Source organism: Ranitomeya imitator, chromosome 1 (genome assembly GCF_032444005.1).
Source record: "Ranitomeya imitator isolate aRanImi1 chromosome 1, aRanImi1.pri, whole genome shotgun sequence".
Classification (NCBI taxonomy): Eukaryota; Metazoa; Chordata; class Amphibia; order Anura; family Dendrobatidae; genus Ranitomeya; species Ranitomeya imitator.
The window spans coordinates 41174495-41190041 of record NC_091282.1 but is presented as its reverse complement, the minus strand read 5'-3'; the positions used below and the strand labels follow the sequence as shown (position 1 = coordinate 41190041).

At 40.2% G+C, this 15547-nt stretch overlaps 1 protein-coding gene across 1 annotated transcript in view; it reads right to left on the bottom strand.

Moving 5' to 3' along the window:
• Positions 1 to 15547, bottom strand: part of DCC (DCC netrin 1 receptor) — a 1008503-nt gene that overhangs the window by 225829 nt on the left and 767127 nt on the right. Inside the window, exon 10 of the mRNA XM_069745998.1 lies at positions 5682 to 5830. Within this exon, the coding sequence (XP_069602099.1) occupies positions 5682 to 5830 (149 nt within the window). The remainder of the gene's footprint in view (positions 1 to 5681; positions 5831 to 15547) is intronic.

Below are 15547 nucleotides of genomic sequence, written 5' to 3'. Positions count from 1 at the left end.
GTGGTGATGGCGAACTCAGTCGAGGGGTTCAAGAGACGCCTGGATGTCTTCCTGGAGCAGAACAATATTGTATCATACAATTATTAGGTTCTGTAGAAGGACGTAGATCTGGGTATTTATTATGATGGAATATAGGCTGAACTGGATGGACAAATGTCTTTTTTCGGCCTTACTAACTATGTTACTATGTTACTATGTTACTATGTAATTATCTTTTTTTTTCCACTGGTGAAATCTCCATCGGAAACAGGACCCAATATTTTTGAGACATCTATATTCATCGCTCTCTTGACTCTTGATTTTATATTAAACGACTTTGATTTATGACTCTGCGGATGAAAGTTAAGATAGTCGAGTCGCCTTGGCAGAATAACAAAGGGATAGTGTCGACAGGAGTGTAAAAAAAAAAATATATATATTTTTTTAAAAATGTGGAAATCACTTCTGTCCGTGAATTTCTTAGCAGACCCGAAGCCTGTGTCACCGTACCTTTAATGCGGCCAATAAAACGTAAAATGGCAAAGTAAGATCGGGTCTCTGACCTCACAGAGGAGTGAAAATGGATGCGGCCATAAACGGAGGCTGTGTTTTAGTGAGTCTGTTCTAATTTAATAGCCTCTGTCTTTTGGTTTAATTAAAATGATTCCGCTTAATGTCCTTTTTTTTTAATCAGAGAAAAGGGAACATTTCAGACTTAAAGAAATACGTGAGGTAGGTCTTAAGTTTGGGTCATTACAGAAATTAATAAATTCTGCACCTGCAGTGTGACAGTAAAAAAATAAATCCTGTAGAATTTTATGTAGAGTTCTTCTTTTGGATATAATTGGACCATTCACTTTTAGACTAATTTCTGAATTGTCAACCCCCATGATATTAGCCATTATTTAACGAGACTATTACAGCTACCTGTTTAGATACAGGACTGTTACACACCTATTCTGGGCTCCACCTGCTTTCCCTGGGTCCGCTGCCCTCTGTTGTGCTCCACGTCAGTTATTGTAAGTTGCCCGGAGTGGCTCAGTCATCTCCATCATTTAGCAAGACTATTACGGCTACTTGTTGTGAAACAGGACTGTTACTCTACTTTTCCGGGCTCCACCTGCTTCCCCTGGGTAGCGGACCCACTGTTGTGCTCCACGTCAGTTATTGTAAGTTGCCCAGAGTGGCTCAGTCATCTCCATCATTTAGCGAGACTATTACGGCTACTTATTGTGATACAGGACTGTTACTCTCCTATTCCGGGCTCCACCTGCTTCCCCTGGGTCCGCTGCCCTCTGTTGTGCTCCACGTCAGATATTGTACGTTGCCCGAAGTGGCTCAGTCATCTCCTTAGGCCTTTTAAGGCCTATCAGGATTGTGTGTCAAGACTCTAGTTTGGTGTTCTCCACTTTCTGGACACACCATGCTTAACCTTCTTCCATCTCTGCTGCTTCCACTTCATCCGTCCTGATGCTCACATTATTCCTGATTGTGCCATGTCCTCACTCCCCACGTGCCATCCTAACAGCTGCAATAACTCCCGTGGTCCGTGTACTCACCCGAACCTGGGGTTTAGTGGGTCCACTTCGCAAGGTGAGCCTAACAAAGACATTATCTACACATTGTGCCATATGGGAGGTATTTTCCTTTGCTCATCTCTTAGATGTCAAGATTGACATGGGAAGTGAGAAGTTCTTGTACGTGGTTGCTCATTGACTTTTTAGAGGTCTTTTCATTGTGACTCCGAAAAGACAGGCATAACAATTTGTGAAGAGTTACTAAAATGTAGGTTAATTTTTATTTCCAGGACCAGGGGACACCCTTAATGTGGAAAGAAAACAGCTCTATCATAAATATAGGAAAGGGTTCTTTACAATTAGAGCAGTCAATCTCTGGAATGGCTAGCCACAAGAGGAAGCTGTGGAAAATAAACCGCCAAAATGTAACGGTATTTCATTAAGAGAACGGTGAGAGAATGATGTTTAAGTAGTAGAGGGAAATTAGGTTAATTTTTATTCTGAGGATCAGTCAAAGGTATATAATCTATAGACAAAAGGATTCTTTACAGTTAGAGCATTCAATTTTTGGAATGGCTTTCAACAAGAAGAAGCTGTGACAAATGTGCTGACAACATTTATCTCATTAAGATATTGTTAAGGTGGCACAACGATGTTTAAGTTGTACAAGTAAATTTGGATAATTTGTATTCCAAGGACTGAAAGGTAGCTCTATCATTTATATAGGAAAGGATTCTTTACGGTTAGAGCAGTCAATCTCTGGAATTCCTCAGCATAAGAGGTATCTATGGCTAATATAATAACGAAATCTATCTGATTAAGAATTGTAATTAAAGTAGGGTGGAAGAATTGAACCAGGAAATTATCATACAGCGATGCGGGGTCAGGATTATTTTTTACCATAATGAAGAACCATTAGCTTCCAATGCTCTGAGGTGTCCTAGGGAGGGTAAAGGGAAGTCTGAATCAAGAGATGACTAAAAAAAAGGGATTTACACTAGGGTTGAGCGAAACAGATCGGCACTTTTCAAAAGTCGCCGACTTTTAGCAAAGTCGGGTTTTGTGAAACCCGACCTGATCCCACTCTGGGATCGGGTCGGCGGTCGGCGATCTCTACTTAAAAGTCGGGTTTTGTTTTATATATATATATATATATATATATATATATATATGTCATTCAGACACATATATATATACATATATATTATATATATATATATTTATATTAACTTCAGCGCGATATAACAGAAAAGCCGGTAATTCAATTGCCGGCTTTTCATTTCTCCTGCCAAAACCCGACATGATTAGCAAGGTGAATAGCAAGGTGGCATTAACCCTTCATTACCCCATATCCCACCGCTACACGGGAATGGGAAGAGAGTGGCCAAGTGCCAGAATAGGCGTATCTTACAGATGCGCCTTTTCTGGGGTGGCTGCGGGCAGGTGTTTTTAGCCAGGGGGGGGGGGGTGGCAATAACCATGGACCCTCTCCTGGCTATTAATATCTGCACTCAGTCACTGGCTTTACTACTCTGGCGGAGAAAATTGGCGGGAGCCCACGCCAATTGTTTCCGTGATTTAACCCTTAAATTTAAGTGCTAGAGCGCTGAAATTTTGCTCATACACACTACTAACATTAGTAGTGTAGAATATGCAAAAAAAAGGGGGATATGACATGGTTTACTGTATGTAAACCATGTCTCAGATCATGTCGGGTTTTGGCAGGAGAAATGAAAAGCCGGTAATTGAATTACCGGCTTTTCTGCTATATCGCCCTGAAGGAAATGTAAAAAAAAAAAAAAAACATAGAATTACATTGGGTTTCGAGTTTTGGCCGATCCCCGACCCCGACTTTTCAATAGGATCGGCCGATTTCACTCGACCCGACTTTTGAGAAAGTTGGGTTTCGTGAAACCCGACTCGACCCTGAAAAACTAAAAGTCGCTCAACGCTAATGTACACTCCTCATCCAGCCTAACCACAAGATTCTAGCGCAGGTTTCTCCAGTGCTCGTCAGTAGGACGAGAAGCAATGATGTCCTATTTTTTGGTCACCTGACTGCTGAAACCCATGACTAGCTACCGAGGTGAATTCACTCACTCGACAGAGGTACACATCTGCATCCCAGCCACCCGCTCAATCAGTTATCCTTGCACCTCAGCAGTCAAGTAACCAAAGAATAGGATGTCATTGCCTCCTGACCAACCGGAAACCATCAGAGAAGCCTATGGTGGAGCCTTCAATGTTAGAGAGAGGGTGAGGAATGTACATCATTTTATTATTTACTATTTATTGCTTCTGACATTTTATTTTAAGTGGAGAGATTCTTAACTTAAAACAAGATAGGTCATAAATGAATAATTGTTGGGAGTCCGACAGCTGAGAAAAATAGGTGGGATCGCCGGTGTGAATAGAGTCATAGAGTGCATGCATGATCAGCACTTCATTTACATGTATGGATCGATACATCTATTTACCCAGGGGCTCCCCCATTATGTGATAGATGGCTGTCCCATCAGGCGGATCCCCGGGATTATATATTTATAACTTTGCAACGATGTTTCAATCCTGTAGCAAACACTGGATTGGACATTTTTTTTTTAATAATCTTGAGATGCTTCGGATCCATCAGGACGGCACGTGAACATTATCTCCTGTTCTACCTCATTTCATCGATGATGTTCACACGTGTTTTATAAGCAAACGGAACATCATGTAAGATCATTTCCCTCTGATTACTTTTTTATGTCCTTCCGGAGAAGTGACCTCCAGATCTGCACTTAATTACTTTAGATTCAGTCCAACTAATGATCTAAGAAGCTCCAATCCGGCAGTAATCGCTCTGGGCCTGATGGTTGTGGAGTCTAATATCTTGCGCTCCCTCAACGGCTTGTTATACATACAGGACATATTAGCTTTATGGGAGATCATTATATCATCACCGTCACAGTCTTCTAATCAACATTCGGAAAAAAAAAATGAAGTGTGAAATGGGAAAAAGATGACAGAAATGATGAAAGTATCACATGTTGGAATATGTAAATTTAACTCCGATAACGGCTCTGAATTAAAGGGGTCTTCCGATATAGTGGAGACATATTGATAGGACGTGTTATGTTTTGGACTGTCTGAACACAAATGGGACACAGATCTGTTTTAGCTCCACATCCCTTTAATTGGCTACACACAGAACTGCAACGGGACCCAATGCAAGTGAATGGAGCTGCGACGGATAAGTCTTCTTTATTTTCAGGCTGGGTGGGTATCTAACCTCTATCCTAACAATATGACCCTTCACTTTCCGAGATGAGAAAACCCCTATAATTCACTCATCATATTTCACACAAACAAACTGCATTCATAATTAATAAAAAAAAATCTCTTAGAGCTGATGAGGCTGGTGAACTTACTGTGAAAAGTCAGGTCGGAATGATTGCCTATAGTTCTCGAACTAAATGGAGAATTTTATGAGTCCGTTTACAGCTGGAGAAAATTTTGAAAAAGACTATTCTCTATTCTGAAATGGATTTTCATAGTAAGTACACCAGCCTCATTAAGTCTATGTAAAGACTATTTCGATACCTCAGGTGTTGGTAATTTTACATCTGATGCATTTGAAAGTCAATATGCATAAAAAAGTTTTAATTCCCCTAAAAATAATATGTAAAATGTGGGATAGCAACTAGAATAAGGGGGGGAAAACAGTACTTTGTAGGACTTTTTAGATAAAATCAAACTTTTTTTTGTTAAGTTTTTAAATGTTTTTTTAAATGGCTAAATGTCTCTAGGTCAAGAGTTTTTGCTCTTTTTTTATTCCCGTCGTTCCCTTGGGTATTTCATTTTTTGCTTGTTTTTTTTCAAATCTGCCGTACGATTTAAGAAATAGAAGCCATTTGATTTGCTGCAATTTTTTTATTTCTTTATTAAGGGGATGTTGCTCCCTGGGTAATAATGCAGTGCGACGTAGAGACCCGCCCCAGAGGATCCTGTGAGCCACGCCCCCTTAGTAAGGACCATGAAAACTAGCACTAACTAAAAAGGACCGTATCTCTGGAACCTTATGTCGGACTTTACTAAACACAAATAATGGAATATTCCGGGGAAAAGCCTCATAATAGGTCCTCTTTAAATTAATTTGCGTAGCGTTAGTTGATTTGGATTTCTAAATATTTCCCCTTCTCTCACCTGTTCTCTCCCTGAAATAGTCTCTGTGCATAGTACTCTGTAACCTTGAACAGGACCATTTGCATAGGCAGGAGGTTCCCATGAAATGAAAATCGAGGTAGGTGAAGTTGAGATCACTTGAAGATTTTCAACCGGCCCCGGAACTTGCACTGTAAAAAAGAGACGGATAAGATCAATAAACCTAGAAATGATGGAAAATATCAGCATTACTACAATCAATTACCGCAGTGAAGCAGGAGTTAAAATAAGGTAAAAAAAATATCTGACTGGCTGCGGAGGACCCATTTGAACTATTGATTTCAACAAGAACTGGTAATACCTAGTTTGCCCTGCGGGGGCGGTGTAGGGAAATAAAACACATACATTTTACTACAGGTTACTGCCTATCCTTTCGGGATCTGTTACCACATTGTCTTTCTTCTTTACAGAATACAAATAAGTAGATTTTTAGATCTGTAAAACTATTTTTTTTTCTTATTTCCAGAGGAGGTGTAATGAAGAATCTCTAAGATAATACATAAGAGACATTTTTCCAGTTAATTGGACATTTGACGCCTAAAGGAAAACTGCATAACGATGGTGAGGCCAGAACCTGGAGAAAAGTAGAATTAATCACCTTGGTGTAATGACTGTAGTGACATGTATGGGCCTTGTATGTTCACCCCTGTATAACACACAAGCCTTATATACCTCTCCGCATTATAAAGGGTTTAATATATAATGAAGATTTTTATTCCCTCCAGGCTACAGAACATAATTGTTTTATCTTTCTGTTCTTCCCCATATCTGAGTCTACATGTGGCTGGGAATAGAATTATAGGCATTGTGGCCGTGATGTAGAGCGTGAGGTGTGCGGTAAATTATACACTGATATTACCGCCACGTTACAGGCGGCATCATTTATAGACAGAAAGCCAGAGACTTACTGGAGACTCAAACCCTTGCAAATGGTTAAATAGGTTTTATTCTAGTAGTTGTGCGGCTTTATATCAATTTTAATATATTCTAGTGGAACAATACATAAAAAAATGTAGAAAATACATATTATTATTATTATTATTATTATTGTTATTATTATTATTATTATCATTACTGTTATCATTATTATTGTTATTATTATTATTATCATTTGCAGTGTGATCCCTTAGAAGTGTGTCCTTAAAAGTGTGGATTACAGTAGAATTAAAACCTGAAAGATGTATACAGACTGTGCCCTGCTACCTGCCACCATCGCACTCTAACAAGCATCTCTATTCTTCCAACAGGTATGTCTATCCAGCCAGCTCCCCTGCGCTGTCTGTCTATGAAGTGCACATAATTACATCACCCAGCTTTCCACACAGACTTTCCTCTGCTCCTAGCATTCTCATGGTATGCTTTTCAGCTAACCCCAGCTTACCCTGTGTTATTTATGACCTTGTTTACTCAGGCCTGATTGTCTGCATCTGGTCCACCCTTAATTCTCTGACCAAGATGAGCAGAGATCACTCCTCTCTGCTTCACACCTGAACGCACTTAGTTTGCCATATATTGCATAGTATAAGTCTGCATGGACTTCAGTCTGCAGTGTGATCCCTTAGAAGTGTGTCCTTAAAAGTGTGGATTACAGTAGAATTAAAACCTGAATTGAACCTGAAGATAACTGGCCACAGTCTTTGAAAAGAATGTTTCTGTTTGTTTTCACTTTCACCCCTATAATCCTTCACTTTCTGCTACCTCCCCTGATCCCTACACAAAGTAAGGAACTGTTCATCTCCTCTTCAATCCTCCCCATCCATCTCACCTCCTCCTCCAAACTGTTCCTTAACATACAATCCTCTGTCTCCAAGCACAGACAGCCACCTCACGCCCTCTCCTGCTCCCACCTGCTAACACTTTCTCTGCTCCTTCTTACTGCTGGTGATATCTCTCCAAATCCTGGTCCTCCTCACCATATTCCCACAATCATTTCTACCTCCCATCCACGCTCTAGCACAAACTTCCGTAACCTCTCTAACCTTATACCCATTCACCCAGCCCCCGCTTCCCCAGTCCCACTAACGGGAGCTCTGTGGAACGCTCGCTCTGTCTGCAACAAGCTCTCCTACATCCATGATCTGTTTGTTACTACCAAACTTTCCTTCCTCGCCATCACCGAAACCTGGCTCACCCCCTCTGACTCAGTCTCCCCTGCTGCACTCTCTTACAGTGGCTTCCACCTTTCCCACACACCCCGCCCCAGCAGCAAACATGGCGGAGGGGTTGGTTTTCTCCTGTCAGATAACTGCTCCTTCACCCCAATCCCACTGCCACCCTCTGTTACCCTCCCTTCCTTTGAGGTGCACTCTATGCGCATCTATTCCCCCACCAACCTCCAACTGGCTGTCATTTACCGCCCCCCAGGGCCAGCCACCACCTTCTTTGACCACTTCACCACCTGGCTACTTCATTTCCTTTCTGCGGACATCCCCACTATCGTCATGGGCGGCTTCAACATACCCATTGACACTTCCCTCTCAGCTGCCACTAAATTTCTATCTCTCACTTCCTCCTTCGGCCTCACTCAATGGTCTTCTGCAGCCACTCACAAAGACGGTCACACACTGGACCTCATCTTCACCCGCCTCTGCTCTCTATCTAACCTCTCTAACTCACCTCTTCCACTCTCTGACCACAACTTTCTCACATTCTCATCTCTCTCCACTCCATGTCTACAATCCCCACCCCACAAACTTTCACACCCTCGCAGAAATCTTAAACATCTTGACCTACATTCATTCTCTGAATCCCTCCTCCCCCTCGCAGACATAAGCTCCATACACAATGCGGATGACGCTGCTGCTCTATATAATACCACAATAGCTGTAGCTTTGGAATCTGCTGCCCCACTTACACATACCAAAGCTCGCAAAATCAACAGACAGCCCTGGCACACCAGCCTGACCAAAGAACTTAGGTGAGCTTCCAGGGCTGCTGAGCGCAGATGGAAAAGATCCCACTCTAACGAGCACTTCATCGCATTCAAACAGTCCCTCACTACTTTCAAGACCACACTTGCCACAGCTAAACAAACCTACTTCTCATCTCTCATATCCTCCCTCTCTCACAACCCTAAACAGTTATACAACACCTTCAATTCTCTCCTCCGTCCCCCAGCACCTCCTCCCTCCCCACTTATCTCTGCTGAAGACTTTGCCTCATTTTTCAAGCAGAAGATTGATAGCATTAGAGACAGTTTTGGTCAACAACCCCCAGAGCTCTTCCTCCCGATTTCCCAGCCCTCCACCTCCAAAACCAACTTCTCCACCATTACAGAAGATCAACTCTCCACTCTACTCTCAAGATCACATCTCACCACCTGTGCACTTGACCCGCTCCCATCCCACCTCATCCCAAACCTCACCACAATCTTCATCCCAACCCTAACCCATCTCTTCAACTTATCTCTAACAACTGGTGTTTTCCCCTCAAGCTTTAAACATGCCTCCATCACACCTATCCTCAAAAAGCCCTCTCTTGACCCATCCTCTGTATCTAGCTATCGCCCTATATCACTTCTCCCCTATGCCTCCAAACTACTGGAACAACACGTCTACCTTGAACTGTCCTCCCATCTCACTTCCTGCTCCCTCTTTGACCGCCTACAATCTGGCTTCCGGTCACACCATTCCACCGAAACTGCCCTAACTAAAGTCACCAATGACCTCTTAACCGCCAAGAGCAAGCAACACTACTCTGTCCTCCTCCTCCTCGACCTGTCGGCTGCCTTTGACACAGTGGACCATTCCCTATTATTACAAACCCTCTCATCCCTTGGCATCGCAGACTTGGCCCTATCCTGGATCTCATCATACCTAACAGACCGGACATTCAGCGTCTCCCACTCACACACCACCTCCTCACCTCGCCCTCTATCTGTCGGAGTCCCACAAGGTTCAGTCCTTGGGCCCTTGCTCTTCTCCATTTACACCTTTGGCCTGGGACAGCTCATAGAATCTCATGGCTTTCAGTATCACCTATCAGTATCATCCTTCTTCTCCGCTAGATTTCTGAAACTTAACATGGACAAAACAGAATTCATCATCTTTCCCCCATCTCACGCGACCCCCCCAACGAACCTATCCATTACAGTAAATGGCTGCCCACTCTCCCCAGTCCCACAAGCTCGCTGCCTCGGGGTAATCCTTGACGCTGATCTCTCCTTCAAACCACATATCCAAGCCCTTTCCACTTCCTGCCGACTGCAACTCAAAAATATTTCACGAATCCGTTCATTCCTCAACCATGAATCTGCAAAAACCCTAGTCCATGCCCTCATCATCTCTCGCCTTGACTACTGCAACCTCCTGCTCTGTGGCCTCCCCGCTAACACTCTCGCACCCCTCCAATCTATTCTAAACTCTGCTGCCCGACTAATCCACCTGTCCCCCCGCTATTCCCCGGCCTCTCCCCTCTGTCAATCCCTTCACTGGCTCCCCATTGCCCAGAGACTCCACTACAAAACCATAACCATGACGTACAAAGCCATCCACAACCTGTCTCCTCCATACATCTGTGACCTCATCTCCCGGTACTTACCTACCCGCAACCTCCGATCCTCACAAGATCTCCTACTCTACTCCCCTCTTATCTCCTCTTCCCACAATCGTATACAAGATTTCTCTCGCGTATCACCCCTACTCTGGAACCCTCTACCACAACACATCAGACTCTCGCCTACCATCGAAACCTTCAAAAAGAACCTGAAGACCCACCTCTTCAGACAAGCCTACAACCTGCAGCTACCACCGATCGACCAAACCGCTGCACGACCAGCTCTATCCTTACCTACTGTATTCTCACCCATCCCTTGTAGATTGTGAGCCCTCGCGGGCAGGGTCCTCATTCCTCCTGTACCAGTTATGACTTGTATTGTTTAAGATTATTGTACTTGTTTTCATTATGTATACCCCTCCTCACATGTAAAGCGCCATGGAATAGATGGCGCTATAACAATAAATAATAATAATAATAATAATAATAATTACTGTTATCATTATTATTGTTATTATTATCATCGCTGTTATTGTTATTATTATTATTATTATTATTATTATTATTATCATTACTGTTATTATTATTGTTATTATTATTATCATTGTTGTTATTATTATTATTATAACTATTGTTATTATTATTATTATTATTATTATTATTAAATTATTATTATTGCCTTTGGACAATATACATCTACAGTATATATTATGATTTTTTTTTATTTGTCATCATAGACAATTCCTTTCAACTGAAAGTCACTGAGACTGTAAGTATATATACACCTTTTCTGAAAGATCACAAAGGCTGCAAAACCATTAATAAGAGGCACCTCCAACCAAACACCATGAAGACCAAGGAGATCTCCAAACAACACCATGAAGACCAAGGAGATCTCCAAACAACACCATGAAGACTAAGGAGATCTCCAAACAACACCATGAAGACTAAGGAGATCTCCAAACAACACCATGAAGACTAAGGAGATCTCCAAACAACACCATGAAGACTAAGGAGATCTCCAAACAACACCATGAAGACTAAGGAGATCTCCCAACAAGTCAGGGACAAAGTTGTTGAGAAGTAGAAGTCAGGGTTGGGTTATAAAAAAAACTCCAAATCTCTGATGATTTCCTGGAGCACCATCAAATCCATTATCGTCAAAGGGAAAGAACATAGTACCACAACAAACCTGGCAAAAGAGGGTCGCCCACCTAAACTCTCAGCCTGGGCAAGGAGGGCATTAGTCAGAGAGGCAGCACAGAGACCAAAGATGACCCTAAAGGAGCTGCAGAGATCCCAAGCAGAGACTGGTGTCCATATGACCACAATAAGCCGTACACTCCATAGAGATGGACTTTATGGAAGAGTGGGCAGAAAAAAGCCTTTACTTCCAAACAAAAATTGTAAGGCTCATTTTGTTTTTGCCAAAAGACATGTGGGAGACTCCCCAAATGTATAGAGGACGGTGCTGTGGTCAAATGAGACCAAAATTTAACTGTTTGGCCACCAAAGTAAACGCTATGTCTGGCACTAAACTAACACAGCTCTTTACCCCAAGAACACCATCCCCACAGTAAAACATGGTGGTAGCAGCATCATGCTGTGGGGATGTTTTTCAGCAGCAGGAACAGCAAAAGTGGTCAGAGTCAAGTGGACGTTGGAAGGTGCAAAATATAGTGATATTCATTAGCAAATCCAGTTCAGTCTGTTGGAGATTTGAGACTGAGACTGGGTTCACCTTCCAACAAGGCAAGGACCCAAAGCGTACTGCTAAAGCAACACTCCAGTGGTTTAAGAGGAAGCCCAGACCTTAATACTTTTGAGAATCTGTGCTCAGACCTGAAGATTGCCGTTCACCAGAGGAAACCATCAAATTAGAAGGAGCAGGAGCAGTTTTGCCTTGAGGTATGGGCAAAAATCCTAGTGGCAAGATGTGGAAAACTAATATAGACTTATCCAAAGAGACTTGCAGCTGTAAATGCTGCAAAAGGAAGCTCTGCAAAAAATGATTTTGAGGGGTGAATAATTATGCACACTGAAGTTTTCAGTTATTTTCTCCTATTTCTTGTTTGCTTCACATAAAACAGAAAACAAAATGTTCACAGTTGTCGGCATGTTCTTTACATGAACCGTAAAAAAAAACCTGCAAAACTCCAGGCTGTGAGGTAGCAAAACACGGAAAAGCCAAGGGGGTGAATACTTTTACAATCCACTGTATATGTATATATCTATTAGTCTATCTATCACATATCTATCATTTTTCTGTTCTATCTATTTATCTATCTACAGTGGGGAAAATAAGTGTTTGATACACTGCCAATTTTGCACATTTTCCCACCTACAAAGAATGGAGAGGTCTGTAATTTTTACCGTAGGTACACTTCACTTGCGAGAGACAGAATCTTGAAAAAAAAAATCAGGAAAATCAAATTTTTTTTAATTCTTGCATAATTAATTAGCATTTTATGGCATGAAATAAGTATTGGATACAATAGAAAAACAGAACTTAATATTTGGTACGAAAACTTTTGTTTGCAATTACAGAGGTCAGATGTTTCTTGTAGTTCTTGACCAAGTTTGCACACACTGCAGCAGGGATTTTGGCCCCCTCCCACATACAGATCTTCTCCAGATCTTTCAGGTTTCGGGGCTGTTGCTGAACAACATTGAAATTCAGCTCCCTCCAAAAATGTTCTATTGGGTTCAGGTCTGGAGACTGGCTCCAGGACCCTTAAATGCTTATATTGGAGGCACTCCTTAGTTTCCCTGACTGTGTTTCTCAGGTCATTGTCATGCTGGAGGACCCAGTTATGACCCATCTTCAATGTTCTTACTAAGAGAAGGCGGTTGCTGGCCAAAATCTCGCGATACATGACCCCATCCATCCTCCATTCAATACGGTGCATTTGTCCTGTACCCTTTGCAGAAAATCAACCCCGAAGTTAGATATTTCTCCCACCATGCTTCACGGTTGGGATGGTGTTCTTGGGGTTCTAGTCATCCTTTTATCTCATCTTCTATCTATCTATCTTATATCTATCTAGCTTATTGTAAGTGAGAGGATATATAAATAAAATATAACACAATTACTATGGTCCCTTTTTGTTTTTTATTTACTTGAACTACAAAAAAAAAAACACAATTAAAGTAACAGAATGGTGAGATATGTAAATCTGAAGCATTGTATTACAAATGATTTATTATTTTACTAAATGTAGCCACTGTACCCATGTGTCACCGCACTGTGGGGTCCATTTATCAAGGCCATGGAATACTTGGGTGCTACGGTACATGATTTATGGAGCTATTACAATCTGTATGACTATTGTTAAAGGAAACCACATTTATCATGTGAGAGCCCAGCAATGCCAGGAGAACCTCCAAAATATTATCGGCGGAAAATCACCTTAAAATACCGTAATTATAGCAACTAAGATGGATCCTGAACCAGGAAATAATATACATGATGCAAGAGGTGGATTATATACATGTGAATAAACTATAAACATGACTTTAAAGGGATCTAAAAGTATTAAAATATGTCATTTTTGCATTTATATATTTTTACATATAGATTTAGTTTTGTGTTTTTTAGCAGGTATAAAAAATTAACATAACTGTTTTATATCGTCTTTAAATTATTTAAATTAATATTTATTATTTTATTGTTTTGTTTATTACTTTGCATGCGATAGTTTGAGTTTTAGCATTTTTCATGCATTTCTGAATTGTCTAGTATTTGCCTTTTCGATGTTTTTTTTCATGTCCTTATTTATACGTGTAATAAAGGAAATACCGTAATCATATAGGTGACCATAATTGCATTTTAATATTTATTTAATTACTTTTATTTATTAATTTTTCCTTTCAAATTCTGTAAACAATGAAAGCACGAGGTGTAAAAGTCTACACGGTGTGTCTATGTCTCCATCGGCGCTCTTCTCTCCAGAGATCACTGACTGCGCAATTTCATTACGGGATTCTTTAATTATTAATGTATAGAAATTAGCTGGAAAAGAAAACGATCTTGTGCCGGAGATTCGGTCCCGAACATGAAGGATTTCACTTGTCTTGTAATAATTCAGCAAACACAGAAAGGAGCTGATCTAGTGTCGACCTGTGCGAAAGATTCATGGATTATAAGGGAATCCTGCATCTCTGCAAATTAATTTACTGATTGAAATGAATGCAGATTTCACAGTAGTCATTAATTATCCAAACTCATGTACTGTCCAAACTACGACCGAGCAATAATTTGTAGTCCGGCTTCTTCTGAAAGCAAAAATATTAGAATGAAGTAGTTATATTATTATACATAAGAGCAGTATTATAGTAGTTATATTAATATACATAGGGAGCAGTATTATAGTAGTTATATTCTTGTACATAGGAGCAGTATTATAGTAGTTATATTCTTGTACATAGGAGCAGTATTATAGTAGTTCTATTCTTGTACATAGGAGCAGTATTATAGTAGTTATATTAATATACATAGGGAGCAGTATTATAGTAGTTATATTCTTGTACATAGGAGCAGTATTATAGTAGTTATATTATTATACATAGGAGCAGTATTATAGTAGTTATATTAATATACATAGGGGCAGTATTATAGTAGTTATATTCTTGTACATAGGGGCAGTATTATAGTAGTTATATTCTTATACATAGGGGCAGTATTATAGTAGATATATACTTGTACATAGGGGCAGTATTATATTAGTTATATTCTTGTATATAGGAGCAGGATTATAGTAGTTATATTATTGTACATAGGGGCAGTATTATAGTAGATATATACTTTTATATAGGGGCAGTATCATAGTAGTTTTATTAATATACATAGAGGCAGTATTATATTAGTTATATTCTTGTACATAGGGCAGTATTATAGTAGTTATATTCTTGTACATAGGAGCAGTATTATAGTAGATATATACTTTTATATAGGGGCAGTATCATAGTAGTTTTATTAATATACATAGAGGCAGTATTATATTAGTTATATTCTTGTACATAGGGCAGTATTATAGTAGTTATATTCTTGTACATAGGGGCAGTATTATATTAGTTATATTCTTGTATATAGGAGCAGGATTATAGTAGTTATATTCTTGTACATAGGAGCAGTATTATAGTAGATATATACTTTTATATAGGGGCAGTATCATAGTAGTTTTATTAATATACATAGAGGCAGTATTATATTAGTTATATTCTTGTACATAGGGCAGTATTACAGTAGTTATATTCTTGTACATAGGGGCAGTATTATATTAGTTATATTCTTGTATATAGGAGCAGGATTATAGTAGTTATATTCTTGTACATAGGAGCAGTATTATAGTAGT